The following is a 26,373-nucleotide window of genomic DNA, read 5'->3' as shown; positions in this document are numbered from 1 at the left end:
TCTCAAAATGGAAAGTGGAATGCAATGTGCTATCATTGGCAAAACTATGGATAGGATTTCCAGTCAATGGAAGAAGGTCATTAATATACAAGAGGTAAAGAACCTTGGGGGACACCGGCATTAATGGAGAAGTTAGAAGACAGAGAGCTGTCTATCCTCACCCTCAGTGAGCGATCAGAGAGAAAACTGGATAACCAATTACTAAAAACAGTTGGCAAACCATAAGATGGAAGCTTGTTTAGAAGACCTTTATGCCAAACACGATTGAAAGCCTTTGAGATGTCAAGAACAACTACTTGTGTTTCAAGTAGTTGCTCTTGACATCTCAAACCTTTCCATTGAATTAGTCCATAAATGGGTAACAGAAGCCAGAATATCACCAGTGGATCGACACTGACAGAATCCATACTGGCTATCGTTGATCAGATGGAAGGTTTCTAGGTAGTTTAAAATTTGGCAGTTAATTGATTTCTCCATTACTTTAGAAAGAGTAGAAGTAATTGCAATGGGATGATAATTGGATGGGAGGGATTTGTCACCCTTTTTAGGAACTGGCTGGATATGAGCAAATTTCCAAGCAGAAGGAAAAACACCTTTGGAATAGGAAAGTGAAAAAAGGCAGCAAAGAATAGGAGTAAATTCAGGAGCACAGGTTTTGAGAACAAGTGGAGAAATACCATCAGGACCTGGAGCTTTCTTAGCATCAAGATTCGTCAAAATCCTTCTGACATCCTTTTGACAGAAGACCACAGGAGGCATTGAATGGAGCTTGTTGGGAATAGTGGGAAGTGTTTTACCAAGATCGTTAATGCGTGAGTTGAAAGAAAAATGGGATGCTAGCAGGTCAGCTTTGTCCTTGGCTTAAGTGACAACAGAACCATCTGGTTTGGACAGAGGTGGGAGCAGAGATGGGCAAAAGTTGCGGCCAATAGCTTTGGCAAGAGACCAGAATGCTCGGCTACCATTAGGGCAAGAAGCAAGTTTTTTACTCTTAGCCTGTTCAAACTCTATTTTGGACTGATTAATAACTGCTTTACAATTGTTGCGAGCTTTGGTGTAGGCAGAAAATGAAACTGAAGAATTAGAAACATGCCAATTACGATATGCAACATTCTTCTCTTGAACAGGCTTAGCACATTTATTGGAAAACCAAGGTTTTCCAATAAATGTGCTAAGGCTGCAAATAAAGGACGAGATTTTAAAGTGGAGTGTGGGATAAAGGATTCCATTCCTACAAGAATAATTTCACTGACACGATCTGAGCAAACATTGACATCAGAAGTTTTGAAACAGTAATCCGACCAAGAAAAAGAAGAAAAGAAATCTCGCAGGTCATTCCATTTTGCATTCTTGTAATGCCAAACACGAGGTTGGGAATAGCCATGAGATAAAGGCTCCACTGGAGAAGAGACAATCACCAAGTTGTGATCTGAGGTGCCTAAAGGACCACTCACTTCCAACGTGTACTTAGAAGGGTTGTTTGTGAGAAAAAGATCAAGCGTATTGGCTGTATAATTAGGATTGTCCGGTATTCTTGTAGGTAAATGAACAATCTGTGCAATGTCATTAGTAATTGCAAAAGCCTCAGCATCTCGACCAGCTGAGTCGGTATGACTAGAAAACAGAAGCCAGCTGGAGTTGTGAACATTAAAATCACCAAGGAAAATTACCTCACTGTTAGGAAAGTTGGACTGGAGAAAGTCAAGTTGCAAAGAGAGGAAGTCAAAAAGCTCCAAGTGATTAGTGGAGTTGGAAGGATAGTAGAGACAACAGATGAATTTGACACAATGAGGTAGGGAGATTTTAAGCCAGAGGAGATCGAAAAGAGGATTCCAAATTACCAAGTCTCTGACAGGGAATATCAGAATGGACATATGCACAAGTACCACCTTTGAGACGAAAAGAATCATACAGTGAATAATTTGGGCATCTGAGATGAGCAGTAGTTGAATCAACCGATAACTGAGATTCTGTCAGAAAAAGTACATGGGGTTTGGCAGACTGCAAGTGGAAATGGACATCGTTGAGATTAGAATTGAGATCACGTATATTTGTGAAATGAATTAGGAAGTGCTTGGGAGGTTTAGATCTTTTCGCAGTTAAGCTTGCTCTATTAATTTGACAATTCATGGTGTATTCAATAGTAAGAAAAAGTGGATGGGACATGCTGTATGAAGTAATGAAATTTTTGGATATGGCATACACATGGTAAGAATATACCCAGATCCTTGACATAACGTGGCCTCGACAATGCTCCCCGCATACACACTACTCGGACTCCCTCCAGTCACTATCTGGCAGAGTAGAGGTAGCAAGATTATACACTAGCTGATCCGGAAGCCTCCTAGAGAGTTACCAATAGGTTCGGTCTGGAGGACTAATTAGCGGCCAGCCTGCGAACGCAGTTTTGGAGCTATACCCTTGAAATGTAAGAAATATTGGATCTCACCAATAACCTCAAAAGTCATCAATCACACTGCATGACAGAAGAGATGGGGAAGGGTTGACTGGAACTTAGCTCTAGTGACTAAACATGGGTTCCACCACTTCAAGCCTCCAATAAGCAAAGTGGTGGTATTGCACCGGTTGATGAGAGTCATGTACCACCTAGTACTGCCTGGTAACATAGAGGGGGCGGCATTCCTCCATGTGGTGTGGGCGCCACACCACATGTAGACTCCTGTCATACTTTTCACAATCCTCTTATAATTACCACAATAAAACTTTTGTTCGAAACAAAGGTGTAAAACATTATATGCCTTTGCTTCCAAATAACTCACACAACATAGATTAGCATTAGTAGTGGCATATGATGCAAGAAAGCAAGCTTATACAGCATCAGCCAAAAAAAAATAAAAACACTTTCCATTTAACCTATCCATTCCCCTCCAAAAGTTTGTCTAGTTCTTCCTTGAATTTATTTAAGCTATCAACTTCCACAATGACAGGTGGAAGTGACCAGTGAGTGACAGGTGACCAGTAAGTGATTGATTGCTGGACAGGTATAGTAGTAGTAGTAGTAGTAGTAGTAGTAGTAGTAGTAGCAGCAGCAGTGGCATTTGATGCAAGAAAGCAAGTGTATGAGCTTATGCTCATACACTTGCTTTCAGCATGTTCCAGCAATCGATCACTCACTGGCTAAAGGCAAATTTCTGCACATCTGTACTACAGATTCTATACTAGCAGGCATAACCTGACTCAGCAAAAGCTTTTTTGTGCCAGGCTGTTTTTGTCTATCTTCCTTCTCTCTCCTAAATACATTATACATACCATAGTGGAACTTATCATCCCCAATTTCAGGTGGCACCAAGTTTCTGTTAGCCCTATTATATCAGCATTAATTGTCCTAATCAGGAGTTCAAATTCAGCCATTTTATTGACAACACTCCTGACATTAATGTAGACACAGTTAATACTAATTATTTTATCGTTTAATACCATAACACACCCTTTGAAGTTATTTAGGCTGTTTCTCTAGCTTTATCTTCCTACTCGTTTGAAACATTACCACCCTCAGAACATCATGCTAATATTGGCTGTTGCAGCAACAAACAAGAATTCTTGACATATGTGAAAGTATTACTTTGACACATATCATCAGATAAATGCATGCCTATATTACCCTTCTCTCCTATAACTAGTAGTTTCCCTGATATCCTCAATCATACTAGGTTAAAAAAAAAAAAAATTTTCACCACCTCCTTCATTCAAATGAATACCATCTCTACAAAATAGATTCCTTCTACCTATAAGTGTAGGCCATGCTGATAAAAATTTACCCCCTAAAGCCTTGCAGTCCCTCAAGTCTTGAGTTAATCAAGGATTAAACAAGGCTTTCAGCATATAATCCCATCTTTGTGTCTGGACAGAATAGCAGACATGTTCTGACCTAAGCTGTGGCATTTTTTCAGCATGGTTCATTCTACCTAACAAATAATCACGTCATGTTTGTTTAACATTGTTAGTCCCCCACATGAAGAATAATGCTCTCTTCACTTCACTTTAAATTTCACAATTTCTTGGTAACATTATCAATGGTTGCTCCTGAAAACAGTTCCTGGTTCTGGTTCACCTATCTTTATTATGAAAAATGTTACCCATTTTCATTGGAGTCTCCCAATAAAACTAAATCTTCAACCAGAGCAGTATGCACTTGACTATTCTGTTCTGGGACCTAAACTGGAATGCATCACATGGCAGATCATGAGACACTGGAGTCCCTCATGGTACCCCAGTTCAATTTTACTTTCCAGGGCAAGCAACTGTTTCTTTAGTGATCAAAATTCTTCAATGCACAGTTTTAATTTGAGATCAGCACATTCCTTACATCAGGTGCAAAGAAAAGAATTGTCAGCTGGGCTTGTTTTATCTACTAGCCCAACTTTAGAATATGTACCACAAGCTATATATTTAATGAACTCATGACTCACATCAGAAATTCCCACAAGCATTTCTGGGAAAGTTATGAAGTCTTTGCATTATGTATTGAAAATTTATCTCAAACCATTATTTAGGCAAAATTTGAACTTAAGAAAGATTATAAAATTTAAATTTAAAATATAGTCCAGTATTTAAATAACAAAGTACAGGTGACCCCCGCTTAACGCTGATAATTTGTTCCGTAAAAACAGAGCACTAAGTGAATCCGCGCTAAGCAAGCTCTGCATTCCCATAAAGTAACATATGTATTTGTAAGTTGCGGTCGTTGCCATAGGATATTTCCTAATCAATAATAAATGGTAGTGAAAAGATGCACAAATGTCGGTCAAAATATTTAATATTCAAATATTTGTACATATAAAATATTCTGCATTACATATGTATATAATTATGTGGTAACTACTTAAATATCAAAATTAAACTTAAAATTCCAATTAAAATCCTGAATTTAATTGATCTAAATTAATTTTAATTGATTTAATTTAATTGATGAATTAATCATCAAAAATGTGTCGATTTTGGGTTGAACTTTGGCCCTCTTCTAAATAAACTAAAAGGGGTATTAATTTTAAATCCCCCACAGCGTTACCACCCAACAATAAAGTCACCCGAACCTTCACCGCTTCGAAACCTGGCATGTTTTTTCCTTCTTTCAATATGAAACTTCTTTTAGGCATTCGTTTCCACAAAAGTCCTGCTTCATCTATGTTATAAACTTGTTGAGAAGTATAACACACAATATCTCTCTTCAATAATTTTAACAAGTTCTTTTTTGAAAGTTTCGGCTCCTTGATCTGCACTTGCGGCTTCTCCCTAGATTTTAAATCTAGGGAGAAGCCGTTACCAGTTTTAAATGGTTCCACATTTTTTTTTTTTTTTCTCTTTAGGTGAGTTTTCTTCAGATCATCATATTGGCTAATCTCTCTCTCTTTTTTTTTTTTTTTTTTTTTTATATATTTAACTTAACTGAATTCTGCATTGGATATTATCTTCCATAAAATTAGTTAAAGTCTTTCCATTTTAATCCTAATAACCGGCCTAGCTCTAGTTGCTTGCAATGGAACAGCTATCTTTCCCACTGCTAAAATTAATTCTTTATTTTTTTATAATTGTTCTTACAGTTAAACTTGCAAACTCCTAAATTATGGCACACATCCGCTTGTCGTTGATGGGAATTGATTCGCTTCAAAACGTCTAATTTAATTTTCAAATTCAGTCTTTTTCTTACATTTATAGTCTTCGTACTGCGCCCAGACGTTGATTTTTCATTCTTATCGGCCATTATTAACTCTTCGAAAATGTAACTGCATTGATTGCATTAATTAAGATACAATGTTCAAGTAAACTTTCCGTTATGCACAATGTCTAATACTGTACCGAGTGATGACCAGACTTCGGATAAATGCATATAACGCAAATATTACAAGCAATATACTTGATCATTTTTTAAAATGTTGATCGTGGAATTCGAAACAAGTCACTGTACTGCAATTAAATTAGCGTGCGAGAAAATTTCACTGAGCGTGGGAAAATTTCTCAAGTCGGCGTGGGAAATTTTTTAATGCTGTTTTGCTATTCATTTTCAAGCAATCGGCTCCATCAAATAAAACAATTTCGCTAAATATGCCAAAAATGCAATTTGTAAAAGAGCATTATAGTGATCTGTGACAGCGTTATAGTCAGATACGGGTTATAATATAAGAACAGAGTTATATCGAATTAGCTAAAAGTGAACTGGGTTACAACGGGGACCTGCTGTATTACAGAAATTAAACTGTTACCAAACATTTATTCACTAGTGAAGTTAAAATTAAGCTACTGAAGTTACTGGAAAGAATTTTAACTTAGCAGAAATACTTTAGAAAAGTTAGGAATTAAATTTACAAAATATTTTAGAAATTAATTTCACAAAATTACTGAAACAAAATTTAAAAATTACAGAAATTAAATTTAAAATATTTTAAGCAAAAATTATGTCAACCAGACACCTAATCTTAATCCCCTTCAGTTAATCACCAAAGCCAACTGAAAACATGTCTGCTCTTTTAAACTGCCTACAGTAGTTGGATACGTAGGCTATATATAACGTGTATACAATAATTTGAATTGAAATAAACAATTAAAGCATTCCAAGCAAATGATTATTAACTTCTTTGGCAAATTTTCTGCAGAGGGCAACATAATTTCACAGACAAACATAAATAATATCTTAGCACACAAATTGCAATCTGAAACATCTTAATTAGCATTATTAGAGCATATGATGCAAGAAAGAAAGCTTATGCAACATCAGCCAAAAAAAACCACTCCCATTTCACCCCCCCATTCGTTCGAAATACCTGTCCAGCTGAGACTTAAGTTTATTAGGCTATCAACTTCTACAACAAGGGATGGAACTCTGATCCACCAACCAACTACCTGCTGGCTAAAGGCAAATTTCCACACATCTATCCTACATCTGTCTTTCCTCAATTTGAATTTATGCCCTCTCAGGTGATTATTCTGAGCAAGAGGAAGAATCCCATCAGCACTGAGCATGCTCAAACCATTTAAGGCTTTATACACCTCAATCAGATCGCCTTGCAGGTGCCTAACCTCCAGACACTGTAATTTGCAAACCTTAAGCCCTTCTTCGTAAGGCAACCCTTTGTTCCATTCACTAATCTTGTTCCCCTTCTCTGTACTAGTTCCAGCAGCTATACATCCTTCTTGAAATGAGGCCTCCAGATATGTATACAGTACTCTACTCAAGGTGAGGCCTAACCATTGCCTTGTGCAAGGGAATAATCACCTCCTTATCCCTGCTAGAAAAATTCCTGTATATCACTGACAAGACACAATGAGCTACTCTTACAGCCCGTCTGCACTGCTCAGAGAACTTCATATCTGCCTGCACAATTACCCTAAGGTCCTTTTCATTCTCTACCACTGTCAGTGTAGTACCACAGAGTTAATACATTGCTCTGGGGTTGCTGTTTCCCATATATAGTACTTTACATTTGTCAATGTTAAACTTCATTTGCCACCTCTCAGACCATCTCCTCAACCTTTCTAGATCCTGTTTCAGCAGCATACTGTCAGTAGTGTCCATCTGCAAACTTGGACATTAAACTTGATGATATTGATGATGTACCATCATCAATATCATTTATAAATACAGCAAACAACAATGGACCTAACACTGAACCCTCAGGGACTCCACTAATAACATTAGTCCACAATGAGCAGTGTCCATTGATTACCTCTCTCTCTCTCTCTCTCTCTCTCTCTCTCTCTCTCTCTCTCTCTCTCTCTCTCTCTCTCTCTCTCTCTCTCTCTCTCTCTGTCTTCTCCACCTCAACCATCCCTTTATCCATAGCAGCAATTTGCCTCCAATGCCAGACTGCTCTAATTTGTGCAGCAGTCTTCCATCTGCAACAGTATCAAAAGCCTTTCTAAGATCCAAATATATAATATCAAAGTAATTCCCTGCATTCAGTTCTTTTGTGACTGCATCATAGTATCCAATCAAATTGGTCAAGCAAGACTTTCCCTTAAAAAAAAACCATGCTGTGTACAAGCTATAACGGAAGTCTTGTCTAGATGATCATGCAGTGCTTCTTTAACCAGTGCCTCCATTAATTTTCCTGGAACAGAAGTTAAACTCACAGGTCCATAATTACTTGTTTCAGCCTTTGATCCTCCTTTGTGAATTGGGGTCACATTTGCACATCTCCAGTCTATGGATACCTCCCCTGAGTCCAAAGAAGCTCTCATAATTATGGCTAAGGGTTTGCTTACTTCCTTTGCTGCCTCCTTTAATATAACTGGATAGATCCCATCCACCCCAGGTGCCTTTTTTAAATTTATCCTCAACAATTTCTCTTACGCTTTCCTCTCAGTTATTACAAAATCAACTACCTCACTGCGAGAGTTTATACTTCACCTCTGGCATTCCCCTTCCTGAATAACTCCTCATGCGTGAATGTAGATGCAAAATACTCATTTAGTTTGTTAACCACCTGAACAGAATCATCAATAGTTGAACCATCAATATCCAGTAGACCAATCTGATTCATCCCTTTCCTTCTAGAGTTTACCTAGGTAAAGAACTCTTTTCTGGTTTTTTTTGCAACCTTTGCCAAGGATTTCTCATAACCTGCCTTATCTCCTTTGTGACTTTTTTACAGACCAGCTTATCTATCATAGGCTTCCATGTCTCCCATTAATTTATATGTATCCCATGCATTTTTCTTCTCTGCCACATGTCTCATTAGTTCAACATCCATTTAGGCCTAAACCTTGAACAATATTTCTTAGTTGGTATGTAAAGCCTAGTAGCTTCCAAGATAAACTCTTTGAATGCGTCCCATTTTGAATTTGATGTTGGTAACATCACCAGTTGGTCCCACTGTATAGAATTTAAATACTGTCTCAGTCCATCGTAGTCGCCTTTACGAAAGCAATAACCCTTCCCTTTACCCCTAATGGTAGTTACCTCTTTGAGTAAATCCCACTTCACCACACTGTGATCACTGCCACCTAGTGGTTCCTTTATCTGCAGATTCTTGATGCATGAAGAACCGCTACTGATAATCAGATCAAGAGTATTAATCCCTCTAGTTGCCTCCCGAACATGCTGATGTAGAAATCAATCATCCAATAAATCCACAAAAGCCTTGCTAGTGTGTGAATGACCAACCCACAAATTCCAGTCAATATCTGGGAAATTAAAATTCCCCATTATAAGACTCTCTGATGTACTGGCCCACTCTATTTCCCTGTACAGTTTCTTATTATACTCATCAGTTATTAGGCCTATTACATACTCCTACTCTCAATTTTGATCTCCCAATGCTTATGTTACACCAAACTGACTCGACACGTCAACTGGCTTCACTTCCTTGGATTTGATGTGTTTCTTAACTAATAGCATAACCCCTCCTCCCTTCCTTTCTGTACACATTGTACTCTCCAAATTCCAGTTCTGCCTTCCTTATATCTGTGTGATACCACGTCTCTGATATCCCAACAATATCTGCCTTTGATATTTTGAGCAATACCTCAAATTCATCAAATTCATTTACCAAACTCCAAGCATTGGTGTACACGCAAGTATACATGCACCTGTTCCTATTATTAGGTACCCTAACAGAACCCATGTTTTTACTTGTACCGCAATGACTCCCAGCAGTCTCTGAAGTACCCTGCATCTTGTTTTCCAGGCTGCTGCTCATTACAACAGAAGCAATGCAAGAATCACTTTCACCCCTGCCAGTGGCTACTGTTAATCTATTAGTCCTTGTATCCCCCCCCCCAAGCTAGCAGTTTTCTGACTCACCTAACACTGCCTTGATAGCATCAGCAAATATTCTTGAACCCTTTCTATTTAAGTGTACCCCATTCCTGTAGAAGCAGCCTCTCCTGTCAACAAGCACAGACCAGGCTGAAAAAAATTCTACCCCTTGAGCCTTGCTCAATCTCTCCAGGGTCGAGAAGGCTCTCATCATATACTCCCTCCTATCGTGTGTGGGCAGAATTGCAGACACTCTCACATTCTTTCTCCCTACCTCGTGATTTTTTTTTCCCACATTGATCTGTACTTTTGAGTAAATCTACAGATCTCTTACTCTTAATGTCATTAGTTCCAAAGTGTACAACAATATCACTTTTATTCCCTTAAAAGATGATATCTGCTCTAGAACGTCATAAACATTTGCCCCTGGCAGACATACCCTGTCTTTATGCCAAAACAGGACCACATTTTGAAGTGCTTATTCCTTAAAATCTGTAAAGCTTCTTCGTCTGAGCTGAAAAGAGAATGGGAAGAACATACAGGAGTGGTAGCAAATGCAGAAACAGTCAGAAGAAGCCTCTTCAAAAATGGACATGTAGCCTATTGTCCTAAGAAGAAGCCCTTCCTCACACAGAAAATGAAAAAGGCACGATTAATTTGGTGTAAGGAGCTCCTTATACCAAATGGACCTCCGAGCAGTGAAAGTCAGTTATTTTCTCAGATGAGAAGAAATTCAACCTGCATGGCTCTGATGGGAGACAAACAATTCACCATAGACGTGGTGAAGAATACCATCCGGACTGTATGGTGTCTACAGTGAAATTCCCTAACAGCCAAATGATATGGGGTTGCATTTCATATCGCAGAGTAGGTCACCTGCAGTTTATAAAAGGTTCTGTAAATGCTAATGCATACCTTGCTATATTAGAAGAAATTTGCTGCCAACCATTAGAGACCATTTCAACCTGCCAAGTAACTGCATCTTTCAGGACGATTCTGCTCCTTGTCATTGGGGGGGGGGGAGTGTAAGTAGGCACGTCTGTGGTTACTTTAGCTTCGTTTCTGCATTAGAGGTTCGACAGTAATGTGTTTACATTTGTTACAGGTGAAAAAATGGTTGGAAGAACAGTCCATTACAACTCTTAGCTGGCCAGGAAACAGCCCGGACCTGAATCCTATAAAGAACTGTTGGCATTGTGTGGAATCAGCAGTTGCCAGAAAGAAACCAATGACCCTTCATGAACTTCAGGAAGCCATAATTCGTGTTTGGAACTACAAACTTCAGAAATTGATTGTCAATGCCTTGATGGTGTGCTGCTGTCATCAGAGCCAGAGGTGGTTCAACTAAATATTACTTTGCACCTACTGAACTTTTCAGTTTTCCATTTAAAAGGATAAAATGAATTAAACTGAGGGCTTCTGCTAACATTTCAGCCAAAATTGTCGTGTTTACCAAAACTGTTGTATAAATGTTGCAAATGCTCATTTTGGAATATTTTGAGAGAATCTGACAAATATTACTTAGCTTTGCCTTAACTATTAATTTGGAAAATTAAATGCACTAGGCATAATCCTTATGGGTTTTGATAATTAACTATATAATATCGGTGTAAATACACCATAGTTAACCCATATATTTGAGCTACGGTTGTAGCGTAGAAGGCATCGTTTTAAATGTATCTCATAATGTGGTTGCCTTCACAACAAGATAGCTACTATTGAATTACTTCAAATAAATAACGCTTCTCTAGTAGAGAAGACTACTGTTATTTATTTTCAGCGTACCACCACCCAGACGATCGTTTCGAAGCTTTTTGGCTCCGTCATCAGTGGGCGGGTAGGTAATACAATATGCCATCTCAGTTGCGAAGTTATATCCACATTATGAGAGATGCCAGAAGGGTGTGGTGGTAATGTATTTGGAAAATTAAATGCACTAGGCATAATCCTTATGGGTTTTGATAATTAACTATATAATATCGGTGTAAATACACCATAGTTAACCCATATATTTGAGCTACGGTTGTAGCGTAGAAGGCATCGTTTTAAATGTATCTCATAATGTGGTTGCCTTCACAACAAGATAGCTACTATTGAATTACTTCAAATAAATAACGCTTCTCTAGTAGAGAAGACTACTGTTATTTATTTTCAGCGTACCACCACCCAGACGATCGTTTCGAAGCTTTTTGGCTCCGTCATCAGTGGGCGGGTAGGTAATACAATATGCCATCTCAGTTGCGAAGTTATATCCACATTATGAGAGATGCCAGAAGGGTGTGGTGGTAATGTATTTGGAAAATTAAATGCACTAGGCATAATCCTTATGGGTTTTGATAATTAACTATATAATATCGGTGTAAATACACCATAGTTAACCCATATATTTGAGCTACGGTTGTAGCGTAGAAGGCATCGTTTTAAATGTATCTCATAATGTGGTTGCCTTCACAACAAGATAGCTACTATTGAATTACTTCAAATAAATAACGCTTCTCTAGTAGAGAAGACTACTGTTATTTATTTTCAGCGTACCACCACCCAGACGATCGTTTCGAAGCTTTTTGGCTCCGTCATCAGTGGGCGGGTAGGTAATACAATATGCCATCTCAGTTGCGAAGTTATATCCACATTATGAGAGATGCCAGAAGGGTGTGGTGGTAATGTATTTGGAAAATTAAATGCACTAGGCATAATCCTTATGGGTTTTGATAATTAACTATATAATATCGGTGTAAATACACCATAGTTAACCCATATATTTGAGCTACGGTTGTAGCGTAGAAGGCATCGTTTTAAATGTATCTCATAATGTGGTTGCCTTCACACCAAGATAGCTACTATTGAATTACTTCAAATAAATAACGCTTCTCTAGTAGAGAAGACTACTGTTATTTATTTTCAGCGTACCACCACCCAGACGATCGTTTCGAAGCTTTTTGGCTCCGTCATCAGTGGGCGGGTAGGTAAAAGCTTCGAAACGATCGTCTGGGTGGTGGTACGCTGAAAATAAATAACAGTAGTCTTCTCTACTAGAGAAGCGTTATTTATTTGAAGTAATTCAATAGTAGCTATCTTGTTGTGAAGGCAACCACATTATGAGATACATTTAAAACGATGCCTTCTACGCTACAACCGTAGCTCAAATATATGGGTTAACTATGGTGTATTTACACCGATATTATATAGTTAATTATCAAAACCCATAAGGATTATGCCTAGTGCATTTAATTTTCCAAATACATTACCACCACACCCTTCTGGCATCTCTCATAATGTGGATATAACTTCGCAACTGAGATGGCATATTGTATTACCTACCCGCCCACTGATGACGGAGCCAAAAAGCTTCGAAACGATCGTCTGGGTGGTGGTACGCTGAAAATAAATAACAGTAGTCTTCTCTACTAGAGAAGCGTTATTTATTTGAAGTAATTCAATAGTAGCTATCTTGTTGTGAAGGCAACCACATTATGAGATACATTTAAAACGATGCCTTCTACGCTACAACCGTAGCTCAAATATATGGGTTAACTATGGTGTATTTACACCGATATTATATAGTTAATTATCAAAACCCATAAGGATTATGCCTAGTGCATTTAATTTTCCAAATACATTACCACCACACCCTTCTGGCATCTCTCATAATGTGGATATAACTTCGCAACTGAGATGGCATATTGTATTACCTACCCGCCCACTGATGACGGAGCCAAAAAGCTTCGAAACGATCGTCTGGGTGGTGGTACGCTGAAAATAAATAACAGTAGTCTTCTCTACTAGAGAAGCGTTATTTATTTGAAGTAATTCAATAGTAGCTATCTTGTTGTGAAGGCAACCACATTATGAGATACATTTAAAACGATGCCTTCTACGCTACAACCGTAGCTCAAATATATGGGTTAACTATGGTGTATTTACACCGATATTATATAGTTAATTATCAAAACCCATAAGGATTATGCCTAGTGCATTTAATTTTCCAAATACATTACCACCACACCCTTCTGGCATCTCTCATAATGTGGATATAACTTCGCAACTGAGATGGCATATTGTATTACCTACCCGCCCACTGATGACGGAGCCAAAAAGCTTCGAAACGATCGTCTGGGTGGTGGTACGCTGAAAATAAATAACAGTAAGTCTTCTCTACTAGAGAAGCGTTATTTATTTGAAGTAATTCAATAGTAGCTATCTTGTTGTGAAGGCAACCACATTATGAGATACATTTAAAACGATGCCTTCTACGCTACAACCGTAGCTCAAATATATGGGTTAACTATGGTGTATTTACACCGATATTATATAGTTAATTATCAAAACCCATAAGGATTATGCCTAGTGCATTTAATTTTCCAAATACATTACCACCACACCCTTCTGGCATCTCTCATAATGTGGATATAACTTCGCAACTGAGATGGCATATTGTATTACCTACCCGCCCACTGATGACGGAGCCAAAAAGCTTCGAAACGATCGTCTGGGTGGTGGTACGCTGAAAATAAATAACAGTAGTCTTCTCTACTAGAGAAGCGTTATTTATTTGAAGTAATTCAATAGTAGCTATCTTGTTGTGAAGGCAACCACATTATGAGATACATTTAAAACGATGCCTTCTACGCTACAACCGTAGCTCAAATATATGGGTTAACTATGGTGTATTTACACCGATATTATATAGTTAATTATCAAAACCCATAAGGATTATGCCTAGTGCATTTAATTTTCCAAATACATTACCACCACACCCTTCTGGCATCTCTCATAATGTGGATATAACTTCGCAACTGAGATGGCATATTGTATTACCTACCCGCCCACTGATGACGGAGCCAAAAAGCTTCGAAACGATCGTCTGGGTGGTGGTACGCTGAAAATAAATAACAGTAGTCTTCTCTACTAGAGAAGCGTTATTTATTTGAAGTAATTCAATAGTAGCTATCTTGTTGTGAAGGCAACCACATTATGAGATACATTTAAAACGATGCCTTCTACGCTACAACCGTAGCTCAAATATATGGGTTAACTATGGTGTATTTACACCGATATTATATAGTTAATTATCAAAACCCATAAGGATTATGCCTAGTGCATTTAATTTTCCAAATACATTACCACCACACCCTTCTGGCATCTCTCATAATGTGGATATAACTTCGCAACTGAGATGGCATATTGTATTACCTACCCGCCCACTGATGACGGAGCCAAAAAGCTTCGAAACGATCGTCTGGGTGGTGGTACGCTGAAAATAAATAACAGTAAGTCTTCTCTACTAGAGAAGCGTTATTTATTTGAAGTAATTCAATAGTAGCTATCTTGTTGTGAAGGCAACCACATTATGAGATACATTTAAAACGATGCCTTCTACGCTACAACCGTAGCTCAAATATATGGGTTAACTATGGTGTATTTACACCGATATTATATAGTTAATTATCAAAACCCATAAGGATTATGCCTAGTGCATTTAATTTTCCAAATACATTACCACCACACCCTTCTGGCATCTCTCATAATGTGGATATAACTTCGCAACTGAGATGGCATATTGTATTACCTACCCGCCCACTGATGACGGAGCCAAAAAGCTTCGAAACGATCGTCTGGGTGGTGGTACGCTGAAAATAAATAACAGTAGTCTTCTCTACTAGAGAAGCGTTATTTATTTGAAGTAATTCAATAGTAGCTATCTTGTTGTGAAGGCAACCACATTATGAGATACATTTAAAACGATGCCTTCTACGCTACAACCGTAGCTCAAATATATGGGTTAACTATGGTGTATTTACACCGATATTATATAGTTAATTATCAAAACCCATAAGGATTATGCCTAGTGCATTTAATTTTCCAAATACATTACCACCACACCCTTCTGGCATCTCTCATAATGTGGATATAACTTCGCAACTGAGATGGCATATTGTATTACCTACCCGCCCACTGATGACGGAGCCAAAAAGCTTCGAAACGATCGTCTGGGTGGTGGTACGCTGAAAATAAATAACAGTAGTCTTCTCTACTAGAGAAGCGTTATTTATTTGAAGTAATTCAATAGTAGCTATCTTGTTGTGAAGGCAACCACATTATGAGATACATTTAAAACGATGCCTTCTACGCTACAACCGTAGCTCAAATATATGGGTTAACTATGGTGTATTTACACCGATATTATATACTTAACTATTAATAAATATCTTTTGTTTATATTTCTATTTGTAATGACTAGTCATTAATGTAACATACCATTGCGAAAAGGGTTAGAAATGTGAAATTCCTGGGTGATGCATTTTCTTTGAACACCAGTGTATAACGTATGTATTATACTCTATTAATATAGTATGTATGTATCATACTATGCTAATATATATGTATAGTATACTGTCCTATACATATATGTGTGGAGTATACTATACTATACTAATAAACACAAGTGCAACTGAAATTTGAAAAAATACTTAAATATACAGTATGACTGCTTATCATAAATATAAAAAAAAAATATGTTCGATTACAAATCTTACCACTTCACATTTGTGAGATGTATTCAATTCTAATTACAACCTTGTATGACATATCAATCAATAATACGAAATATAAAATTTCAAGAAGAAATTATTTAGCAAAAATTAGTCCTGATTTGCAGGAGAAAAAATTAACAATAATAAATTACCTGCAACTTCTGCTGATGTACAGGAAAGTTCCCAGCTTTAATATTAAGAAATCCTGCTCCAGAGAAACACAGCATATCTTCATTATGGCTATTCCAGGCAACGCTATTAGCATTTGGCTCCTAAACACATCATCTATAAACTTTAACTTTAAACTTTACATATAAATAAATATATAAAAAAATTCATGAATATTGCTTATGAACAGTGAAAGTTGAAATATAATCGCAAATAAGTTATATAAGTATGATAGATTGAGGTGTTCTTGATGCTAACCTAAAGGTACTAAGGATAATAAAGTAAAAATAAAGGAAAAGATATTAAAAACTAATTGACAGTGAAAAAAAAAAAAACAAGGTACAGAATATATACATATAATGATAACCCAGTTTAATATAATATAATAAAATATATAATAAGTAGCAGTAACTTTCAAGACTAACGAGTCTCTTTTTCAATTGTTGTTGTTTTGTTTTGTTATTTGGTTTTTAGGAGCATTAGCAACTAAGGCCATATTGCTCGGGGAATATGCGGTGGTCATTCCCTGACCTTTCCGCATCCTCCGTATTTGGTGGTGACGGGCTCGAACACCGGTCTAATCAAGAAGCGTGTGCTACGCACTCTGCTGCTCCTTCCCACCTGGCTACGGAGGCGGCCTTTTTCAATTGATTTAAATACAATAGATAAGTGCAATTATTGCACTTATATTATGATATATTGCACTTATCCGTTGTATTTAAATCAGTTGAAAAAGAGACTCGTTAGTCTTGAAAGCTACTGCTACTTATTATATATTTTATTATATTATATTAAACTGGGTTATCATTGTATGTATATATTTTTCTTAACCATGGACCCCAGTACACCAGGAAAAGATATTAAAAAATAAAGGAAAAGATATTAAAGTTACAAGGTATAGAATTAGTTACATTAGTTACAAGGTATAGAATCAAAATGAGAAAGATAATATCAACATAATTACACAGTAGTACTAATGCTCGATTTTTGATAATTATGTGAATAAGTAAGGCTAAATAAAAATGAAACATACATTCAAAACATCGACAAGGAAAATCAATCTGAAGAAGCTATGTTTGGCACTGATCATTAACTATTCTACTGATTCAAGGAAAAATGAAAAAATACATTCAAAACATCAATATTGAAAGTCATTCTGAAGAAGTTATGCTTGGTGCTGATCATTAGCTATCTACCAATCTTGATATCATTTAAATATTTTGACATTGTTCCCTCTATCCCTTCATCAATGTCATTTAAGAAAATCAAAAACGAGTGATCCCATTACGGATCCTTGGAAATCACCTCCTCTGCTATTTATAAGTACACCATTGCTAGTCTTCAGTTTCAGTATCATTTCTCTTTCTGTATTACTGCCCATGGCTGCTGATTTAAGTCCTTTGTTTGTTTTCCCTTAATGCTTTTAGCATTAGCATTGGCAAGGGCACATTATGAAAGAAAGAAATCTTATATAGCATCGGTCAAAAAAAAAAAAAAAAAAAAAAAAAAACCCCTTATTTTACCCATCCCCTCACTCCAAATGTTTGTTAAGTTCTGTCTTGAATCTATATAAGCTATCAACTTCTATAACAACAGAAGGAAGTTTGTTCCAGCAATCATGAACCCGCTGGCTAAAGGCAAACTTCCACACATCTATCCTACGTCTATCCACACATCTTTCCTCAAATTGAATTTATGCCCTCTCAGGTGATTATTCTGAGCAAGAAGAAGAATCCCATCAGAATTGAGAATGCTCAAACCATTCAAGGCTTTAGTCAGATCACCTCGATTAGATCACCTCGCAGTGCCTAGTCTCCAGACACTGTCATTTTCAAAACAATTCTTTCTTCATTGTTGTTATTTGGTTTTTAAAGCATTAGCAACTAAGGCCATATTGCTCCGGGATATGCGGTGGTAATTGATTCTAATTCCCTGACCTTTCCACATTCTCCGTATTTGGTGGTGACAGGCTCCAACCCTGGTATAATCAACAAATGTGTGCTACGCACTGTTGCTCCTTCCCACCTGGCTACGGACGTGCCTCCTTTCTTCGTAAGAGCAACCCTTTGTTCCATACACCAAACTTGTTGCCCTTCTTTGTACTCGTTCCAGCAACTCTACATCCTTGTTGAAATGAGGCCTCCAGACCTGCATACAGTATTCAAGGTGTGGCCTCGCCACTGCCTTATACACGGGGATAATCACCTCTTTATCCCTGTTAGAAAAATTCCTGTATATCAATGACAAGACACCATAAGCTACTCATGCAGACCGTCTTCACTGTTCAGAAAACTTCATATCTGCCTGCACAATTACCCCCAGGTCCTTTTCATTCTCTACCACTGTCAGTGAGGTACCACAGAGTTGATACATTATTCTGGGATTACTGCTTCCCATATGTAGTACTTTACATTTGTCAGTGTTAAACTTCAGTCGTCCCCTCTCAAGCCCATCTGCTCAACTTTTCTAGATCCTGTTTCAGCAGCATATTGTCATTAGTGGCATTAACTACCCTGCCAACCTTTGTATCGTCTGCAAACTTGGACATTAAGCCTGATATACCATCATCAATATCATTTATAAATACATAAAACAACAACAATGGACCCAACACTGAACCCTGAGGGACTCCACCAATAACATTAGTCCACAAAGAGCAGTGTCTATTGATTAACACTCTCTGTCTTCTCCCACTCAACTATCCATTTATCCTTAGCAGCAATTTGCCTCGAATGTCACACTGCTACAATTTGTGCAGCAGTCTTCCATTTGAAACAGTATCAAAGGCCTTTCTAAGATCCAAATATATGACATCAAAGTTATTCCTTGCATCCATTCCCTTAGTGACCACATCATAGTGTCCAATCCAGGGAAGCTCTCATAATTATGGCTAAGGGTTTGCTTACTTCCTTTGCCGCATCCTTTAATATAACTGGATAGATTCCATCCGCCCTAGGTGCCTTTCTTATGTTTATCTTCAACAATTTCTCCTCCAATTTACTCTCAGTTATTACAAGATTATATAGCTTACTGCCAGAGTTGAATACACCTCTGGCATTTCCCTCCCTGAATAACTCCTCATGTGTGAATGTAGATACAAAATATTCATTTAATTTGTTAGCTACCTGAGCAGGATCATCAACAGGTGAACCATCGATATCAAGTGGACCAATCATCCCCTTCCTTCTAGAGTTTACATAAGTAAAGAACTCTTTGCTGTTTTTCTTTGCATCCTTTGCCAAAGATTACTTGTAATCTGCCTTAGTAGTAGTAGTGGCATGTGATGCAAGAAAGCAAGTGTATGAGCTTATGCAGCATCAGCCAAAAAAAAAAAAAAAAAATCACACCATTCCCTCCAAATGCCTGTCCAGTTCCTCCTTAAATTTATTTAACCTGTCAGCTTCTACAATGACAGATGGAAGTTTGTTCCAGCAATTAACCACCCGCTGGCTAAAGGCAAATTTCCGCACATCTATTCTACATCTGTCTTTTCTTAATTTGAATTTATGCCCCCTTAGGTTCGTAATCTGAACAAGTGGAAGGATCCCATCAGAATTCAGCGTGCCCAACCCATTCAAGGCCTTATATACCTCAATCAGATCACCGCGCAGGTACCTAGTCTCCGGCCACTGCAATTTGCAGAACTTAAGCCTCTCTTGGTAAGAGGATCCCTTCATTCCCCTCACCAATCTTGTTGCCCTTCTCTGTACACACTCAAGTAAATCTACACCTTCCTAAAATGAGGCCTCCAGACCAGTACGCAGTACTCAAGGCGAGGCCTGATCATTGCCTTATACAGAGGGATAATCACCTTTTCCCTGCTAGCAAAATTCCTATATATCATTGACAAAACCCCATGACCTGCCCTGGCAGCCTGTCTGCATTGCTCAGAAAACTTCATATCTCCCTCCACCCATACTTGTCCTTCAACCCATGCACGGTACTAAGTATTATAGGTTTTGATACCTTTCGTGTTTAGGGTTTTCATAAAAAAAAAAAAAAATATCTGACTGCACAATTACTCCCAGGTCTTTTTCATTTTCTACCACCTTAAGTGTAGTACCACACAGCTGGTACGTTTCTCTGGGGTTACTTCTACCCGTATGCAGTACTTTGCATTTGTAAAGGTTAAACTTCAGTTGCCACTTCTTAGCCCATCTGCCCAAATTATCTAGATCCTGTTGCAGTAGCACACTGCCATTACTGTCATTAACAACCCTGCCAACCTTTCTATCATCTGCAAACTTCGACATTAAGCCTGATATACCTTCATCAATATCATTGATAAATATACAAAACAACAGTGGACCTAACACCGAACCCTGTGGGACCCCACTAATAACATTAGTCCAAGAAGAGCAGCACCCATTAATTACCACCCTCTGTCTTCTCCCACTTAACCATCCTTTTATCCATTGTAGCAACTTACCCTTAATACCATTCTGCTCCAATTTGTACAATAGTCTTCCATGTGCAACAGTGTCAAAAGCTTTCCTGAAATCCAAATATATGATATCAAAATTATTTTTTGCATCCAGTTCCTTTGTAACCACATCATAATATCCTATCAACTTTACCTTAACAAACCCATGCTGTGTCTGAATTATTGCTGCAGTCTTGTCTAGATGATCCTGCAATGCATCTTTAACCAGTGACTCCATTATTTTACCAGGAACAGAAGTTAAACTAACTGGTCTGTAATTACTCGTGTCACCCTTCGATCCCCCTTTGTGAATTGGGGATACATTTGCACATCTCCAGTCCGTGGGAACCTCCCCTGAGTCCAAGGACGCTCTCATAATTATGGCTAAGGTTTGCTTAGTTGCTTTGCCGTCTCCTTTAATATAACTGGATAGATCCCATCCACTCCAGGTGCTTTTCTTACGTTTAACTTCAACAATTTCTCTTCCACTTTGCTCTCAGTTATTACAAAATCATTACGTATCCTGCTACAATTTGATAACTTTCTGTCATTTTCAAACCTTAATAATTCCTCACGTGTGAATGTAGATGCAAAATACTCATTCAGTTTGTTTGCTATCTGAGCAGGATCATCAACAGTCGAACCATCGATGTCAAGTGGGCCAATCTGATTCATCCCCTTCCTTTTAGAGTTTATATAAGTAAAGAAATCCTTGCTGTTTTTCTTAGCATCTTTTGCCAAGGATTTCTCATAATCTGCCTTCGCCTGCCGAACCTCCTTTGTGACCTGATTACAGATTAACTTATATCTGCCATAGGCTTCTGAGTCGCTTGATAATTTATATGCATCCCATGCATTTTTCTTCTCTGTTACGAGTTTCATTAGTTCATTTGACAACTATTTAGGCCTAAACCTTGAACAATATTTCTTAATGTTATGCAAGAAAGCAAGCCTATGAGCTTATGCAGCATCAGCCAAAAAAAAAAATAAAATTACAAAACAATCCCCTCTAAATATTTTTCCAGTTCCTCCTTAAATTTACTTAACCTATCAATTTCCACAATGACAGATGGAATTTTGATCCAGCAATTAACCATCCGCTGGCTAAAGGCAATTTTCCCCACATTTATTCTACATCTGTCCTTCCTCAATTTCAATTTATGGCCCTTTAGGTTCATAATCTGAACAAGTGGAAGAATCCCATCAGAATTTTGTGTGCTCACAACCCATTCAAGGCTTTATACTCCTCAATCAGATCACCTTGCAGGTGCCTAGTGTCCAGCCACTGCAATTTGCAGAACTTAAGCCTCTCCTGGTAAGAGTATTCCTTCATTCTCCTCACCAATGTTGTTGCCCTTCTCTGTACACCAATGTTGTTGCCCTTCTCTGTATATGAATATTGATAAATATTCAAGCAAATCTACATCCTTCCTAAAATGAGGCCTCCAGACCTGCACGCAGTACTTCAGTTTGGCCTGACCATTGCCTTATACACAGGGACAATCACCTCTTTTTCCCTCCTAACAAAATTCCTGTATATCATTGACAACACCCCATGACCTGCCCTGGCAGCCTGTCTACATTGCTCAGAAAACTTCATATCTGACTGCACAATTCCTCCCAGGTTTTTTTTTTTTCATGTTCAATCTCCTTAAGTGTAGTACCACACAGTTGGTACTTTTCTCTCGGGTTACTTCTACCCATATGCAGTTGTTGTTGTTGTTGTTATTATTTGGTTTTTAGGAGCATTAGCAACTAAGGCCATATTGCTCCGGGAATATATGCGGTGGTCATTCCCTGACCTTTTCGTATCCTCTGTATTTGGTGGTCACGGGCTCGAACCCCGGTCTAATCAAGAAGCGTGTGCTACGCACTGCTGCTCCTGCCCACCTGGCTACGGAGGCACCACCCATATGCAGTACTTTGCATTTTTCAATGTTAAACTTCAGTTGCCACTTGTCAGCCCATCTGGCCAAATTTTCTAGATCCTGTTGCAGTAACACGCTATTACTGTCATGAACAACCCTACCAACCTTTGTATCATCTGCAAACTTCGACACTAAGCCTGATATACCTTCATCAATATCATTGATAAATATACAAAACAACAGTGGACCGAACACCGAACCCTGTGGTACTCCACTAATAACATTAGTCCACAAAGGGCAGCACCCATTGATTACCACCCTCTGTCTTCTCCCACTCAACCATCCTTTTATCCATCGTAGCAACTTACCCTTAATACCATTCTGCTCCAATGTGTACAGTATTTTTCTATGCGCAACAGTGTCAAAAGCTTTCCTGAAATTCAACTATATGATATCAAAATTATTTTTTGCATCCAGTTCCTTTGTAACCACATCATAATAACAATCAAATTTGTGTTGCTTGATGTTCAAGTGCAAGCTCTGGCATTGATATGGGTAGCTGAGAGCTTGATGGGCCCCTCAATTTAAATCCTTAACATATAACAATAAGCCCATAACAATGCTGAGTTGGCACCTGATTTCCTCCTACTTACATCATGCACACACAAAGACATTCCCCTTGGCAATATCATGTCCCATTCCTGATTGCTCCAAAAACATCAAACAAGTAGTGCATTTCAATAGACTGTGATTCAGAGGACAACTGCCCCTCTAAGTTCACCCCTGAGACACAGCACTTCCATTAGTTTGAGCCTTTTGCTTTGCTGCTCTGGTCTGAGTCATGATTTCTATTCAAGTTCAATAAAATTCCAATACAAAATATAACCCTAAACTTATATTCCAATGCAATTATATCACTATATATATATATTTCAGTATTGCATGTTATCTCCCAGTTACGTTATATGACTTTCTTATCCCCTGTCAACTTATATGTATTAATTTATGATGTTACGTTTGTAAACTAGGTCGCTATATTTATTTAGTTAAAGTACAATTCAATTGACAATGAAATTTAATAAGATTAATAAATTTTACTGAATAATTGGTACTACTATACTCGCCATCTAGTTTTCCGTTAGACCTTACGCTATCTAGTTCGGTGCACACGTTGTATTGTATAACAATGGCGGCAAGTTAGAAAAGGTTAATCTACAAACACGAGGTATTATTTACATTCCAAATCGCGCTTTCTAAATTCAAAATAAACCACAGAGCTTGATAAGGTCTATAAGCTACTTATAGAAAATAATTTAATCTAACAATTAAGTCAATAAAGTGGCTAAGTATAATTAAAAACACTGCGTTCGCGGGAGCTGCAAAACCTGTTCAACACATGGACTTGATACCCTTACCGATACTAAGTAATAACCTACAAAATCTCTATCTAAATTCAAATTAAACTAAAGTATTGTTACTAGGAATATAAAGCAACTCTAAAAAATAAATTAATATGCCAATTCAAGTCAATAACAAAGCAAAACTTCTCTATTTGCTGGAGCCAGTAAAAACTTTGCCTGTTCACATATACTCTCGCACCCACTCTGCTTCTACTTTTCTTCTTCTACTTTTCTTGTTTTAAATCTTCTTATGTCCTCTCTGAGTCTCTTTCTAATGGCAATGCAGAACTCAGTATACTCAATTTTCTCCTTGTCATCTTACTCTTCATTTGTCGCCTTTGGTTCATCATGACAAGTGTTTCTTGACTAATATTTTCTTCTTTGCATTTCTTTTTACCCATAGGTTTCTTGGGCTTTATCACTTTCAGAATGTTGTAATATTCCTCATCGATATCTTGGTCCTGAGAATCTGCAGAAGCTCAAATTTGTTCTTAAGTTCCAGTACATACTGCTTTTCCTCCTCTTCTGTTATCTCAAGGACCTTCGTATTATTTAATAGAGTTAGTTTTTTCCTTTCTTTTCTTACATCTATATCAAGTGTGCATCTTACCATTCTGTGATCACTTCCAACATTTACCTTATTCAGGACGGTAACATCATTCACGATATCTTTTGTTAGTGAGGACGAAGTCAATTTCATTAGTTGTTAATCCATTTGGACTCTTCCATGTCCACTTTCTGTTCACCCTGTTTTTGAAAAAAAGTTCATTACTGACAATCCTCGAAATTCTGCAAATTCCAAAAAGTCTTTCACTTCTTTCATTTCTTTCACCAATTCCAAAATTTCCTATAGTTCCCCTTTCTGCACTGCTTTGTCTTTTTCCAACCTTAGCGTTGAAGTCCCCCATAATGATAGTTCAGTGGGTTTTCTGCTCATCTATAAGACTTTCAATTTCGGTATACATTTCTTCAACCTCTTCATCATCAGTGGCTCGATTTTGGTGCATAAATCATTATAACCTTAAGCTTGTACCTCTTAGAAATCCAGAGTATTAGTCTTGACACCCCTTGGTGATGTACTTATGAATTCCAAAATGTTGTTTTTTTATATCTTTATGGACCAGAAAGCCATCTTCGTTCCTTTCACTGTTTTCATTGGTGTACAACAGACTTCCACTTGTTAAACTTATAAGTGTTTCATTTCTTCTTCTTCTTGTTTCAGCCAAGCTGATGATATTCCAATTCACATTTTTTAATTTCTTTTCCAACTCTAATATCCTGTCTTCACCGATGAGCGATCTTACGTTGTAACAGGCCAAGTTCAGTTTCCGTGCATGGCAGCCTGCTTGTACCCAGCGGTACTTAGCCTCCTCTGCTTCCAGTCTGATCCTCTTGCTGCCGTAAGAGGGGGGAGTGAAAGCAGCTGGGGACTGAGGGCCATTTGTGGAAACATTTCGGAAACTACGCGGTGGGTAGTTTCCGGCAATTTTTAGATTTTTAAAAATCAACTTCGCGTTATGGTTCCCTAAATTTGGCTTTTCTGGATATTCCAAGTTAAACAGTGTCCAGCAGAATCATTTTAAACCACCCTTAAAGGGATCTATATTTTTCTCCCTTAACTGCGTGCACATATCATGAATTTTTTTTGTAATATATAGGAATTGTCTCTGCTTTTGGCCCTAGGTAATTGCCGCCTTTAATTAAGGCTGTATTAAATCCCATAAAATATTTTATCAGTATTGCTACTAAATGGTTAGATTGCACGATATTAGCCACATCCAGCAGTCTTTTACGGCTACACCTCAAATTAATTTTTGGAATACTTATGCCCCCCTCTTCCTAAGGTAAAAATAAAAATTTCTATGTCTTGCCGTTTTCCTCCCTATAAAAATTGAAATGCTGGAACGTAAAATCGTCACATTGTCCTAGCTGTGATACCCGTTATAAACACCGTGTATAAGATTATAGGAAGAATTACGGTTCTAACAATGATGGATTTGTTCTAAAAAAGAAAATTGTCCCACTTCCCATTCTTTTAAACTTTCCCGTATTTTAGTGGTCAGCCCTCCTACTGGTAGAATGGGATCTCTCTAAACGGAACTCCTAATATTTGAATCGATTTATCTGATTCCACTTCTCGTTATGCTAAAGGCCAATGTACCCATTCTCCTAACTATTTGATTCTAGTTTTATCTTCATTTATATTTAACCCCGACTTCCTACCAAAAGATCTAACGAGTGACAAATTCTTCCACTGCACACTGCA

The 26,373-nt window shown here is 37.7% G+C and overlaps 1 protein-coding gene across 4 annotated transcripts in view; it reads right to left on the bottom strand.

The window, feature by feature from the left end:
* The window catches only part of Oseg1 (intraflagellar transport protein Oseg1), a 540,669-nt gene that overhangs the window by 253,946 nt on the left and 260,350 nt on the right, over positions 1-26,373 (bottom strand). For all 4 annotated transcript variants that reach the window (XM_090387737.1, XM_090387735.1, XM_090387736.1 and 1 more), the window contains one exon: positions 16,401-16,520. In XM_090387737.1, coding sequence (XP_090243863.1) covers positions 16,401-16,520 — 120 coding nt within the window. The remainder of the gene's footprint in view (positions 1-16,400; positions 16,521-26,373) is intronic.

The sequence above is a fragment of the Mastigoproctus giganteus genome, chromosome 13 (genome assembly GCF_048544385.1).
Source record: "Mastigoproctus giganteus isolate SK-2022 chromosome 13, ASM4854438v1, whole genome shotgun sequence".
Lineage (NCBI taxonomy): Eukaryota > Metazoa > Arthropoda > Arachnida > Uropygi > Thelyphonidae > Mastigoproctus > Mastigoproctus giganteus.
Note: the sequence above shows the minus strand (reverse complement) of the source record. Positions and strands in the feature narration are given on the sequence as shown.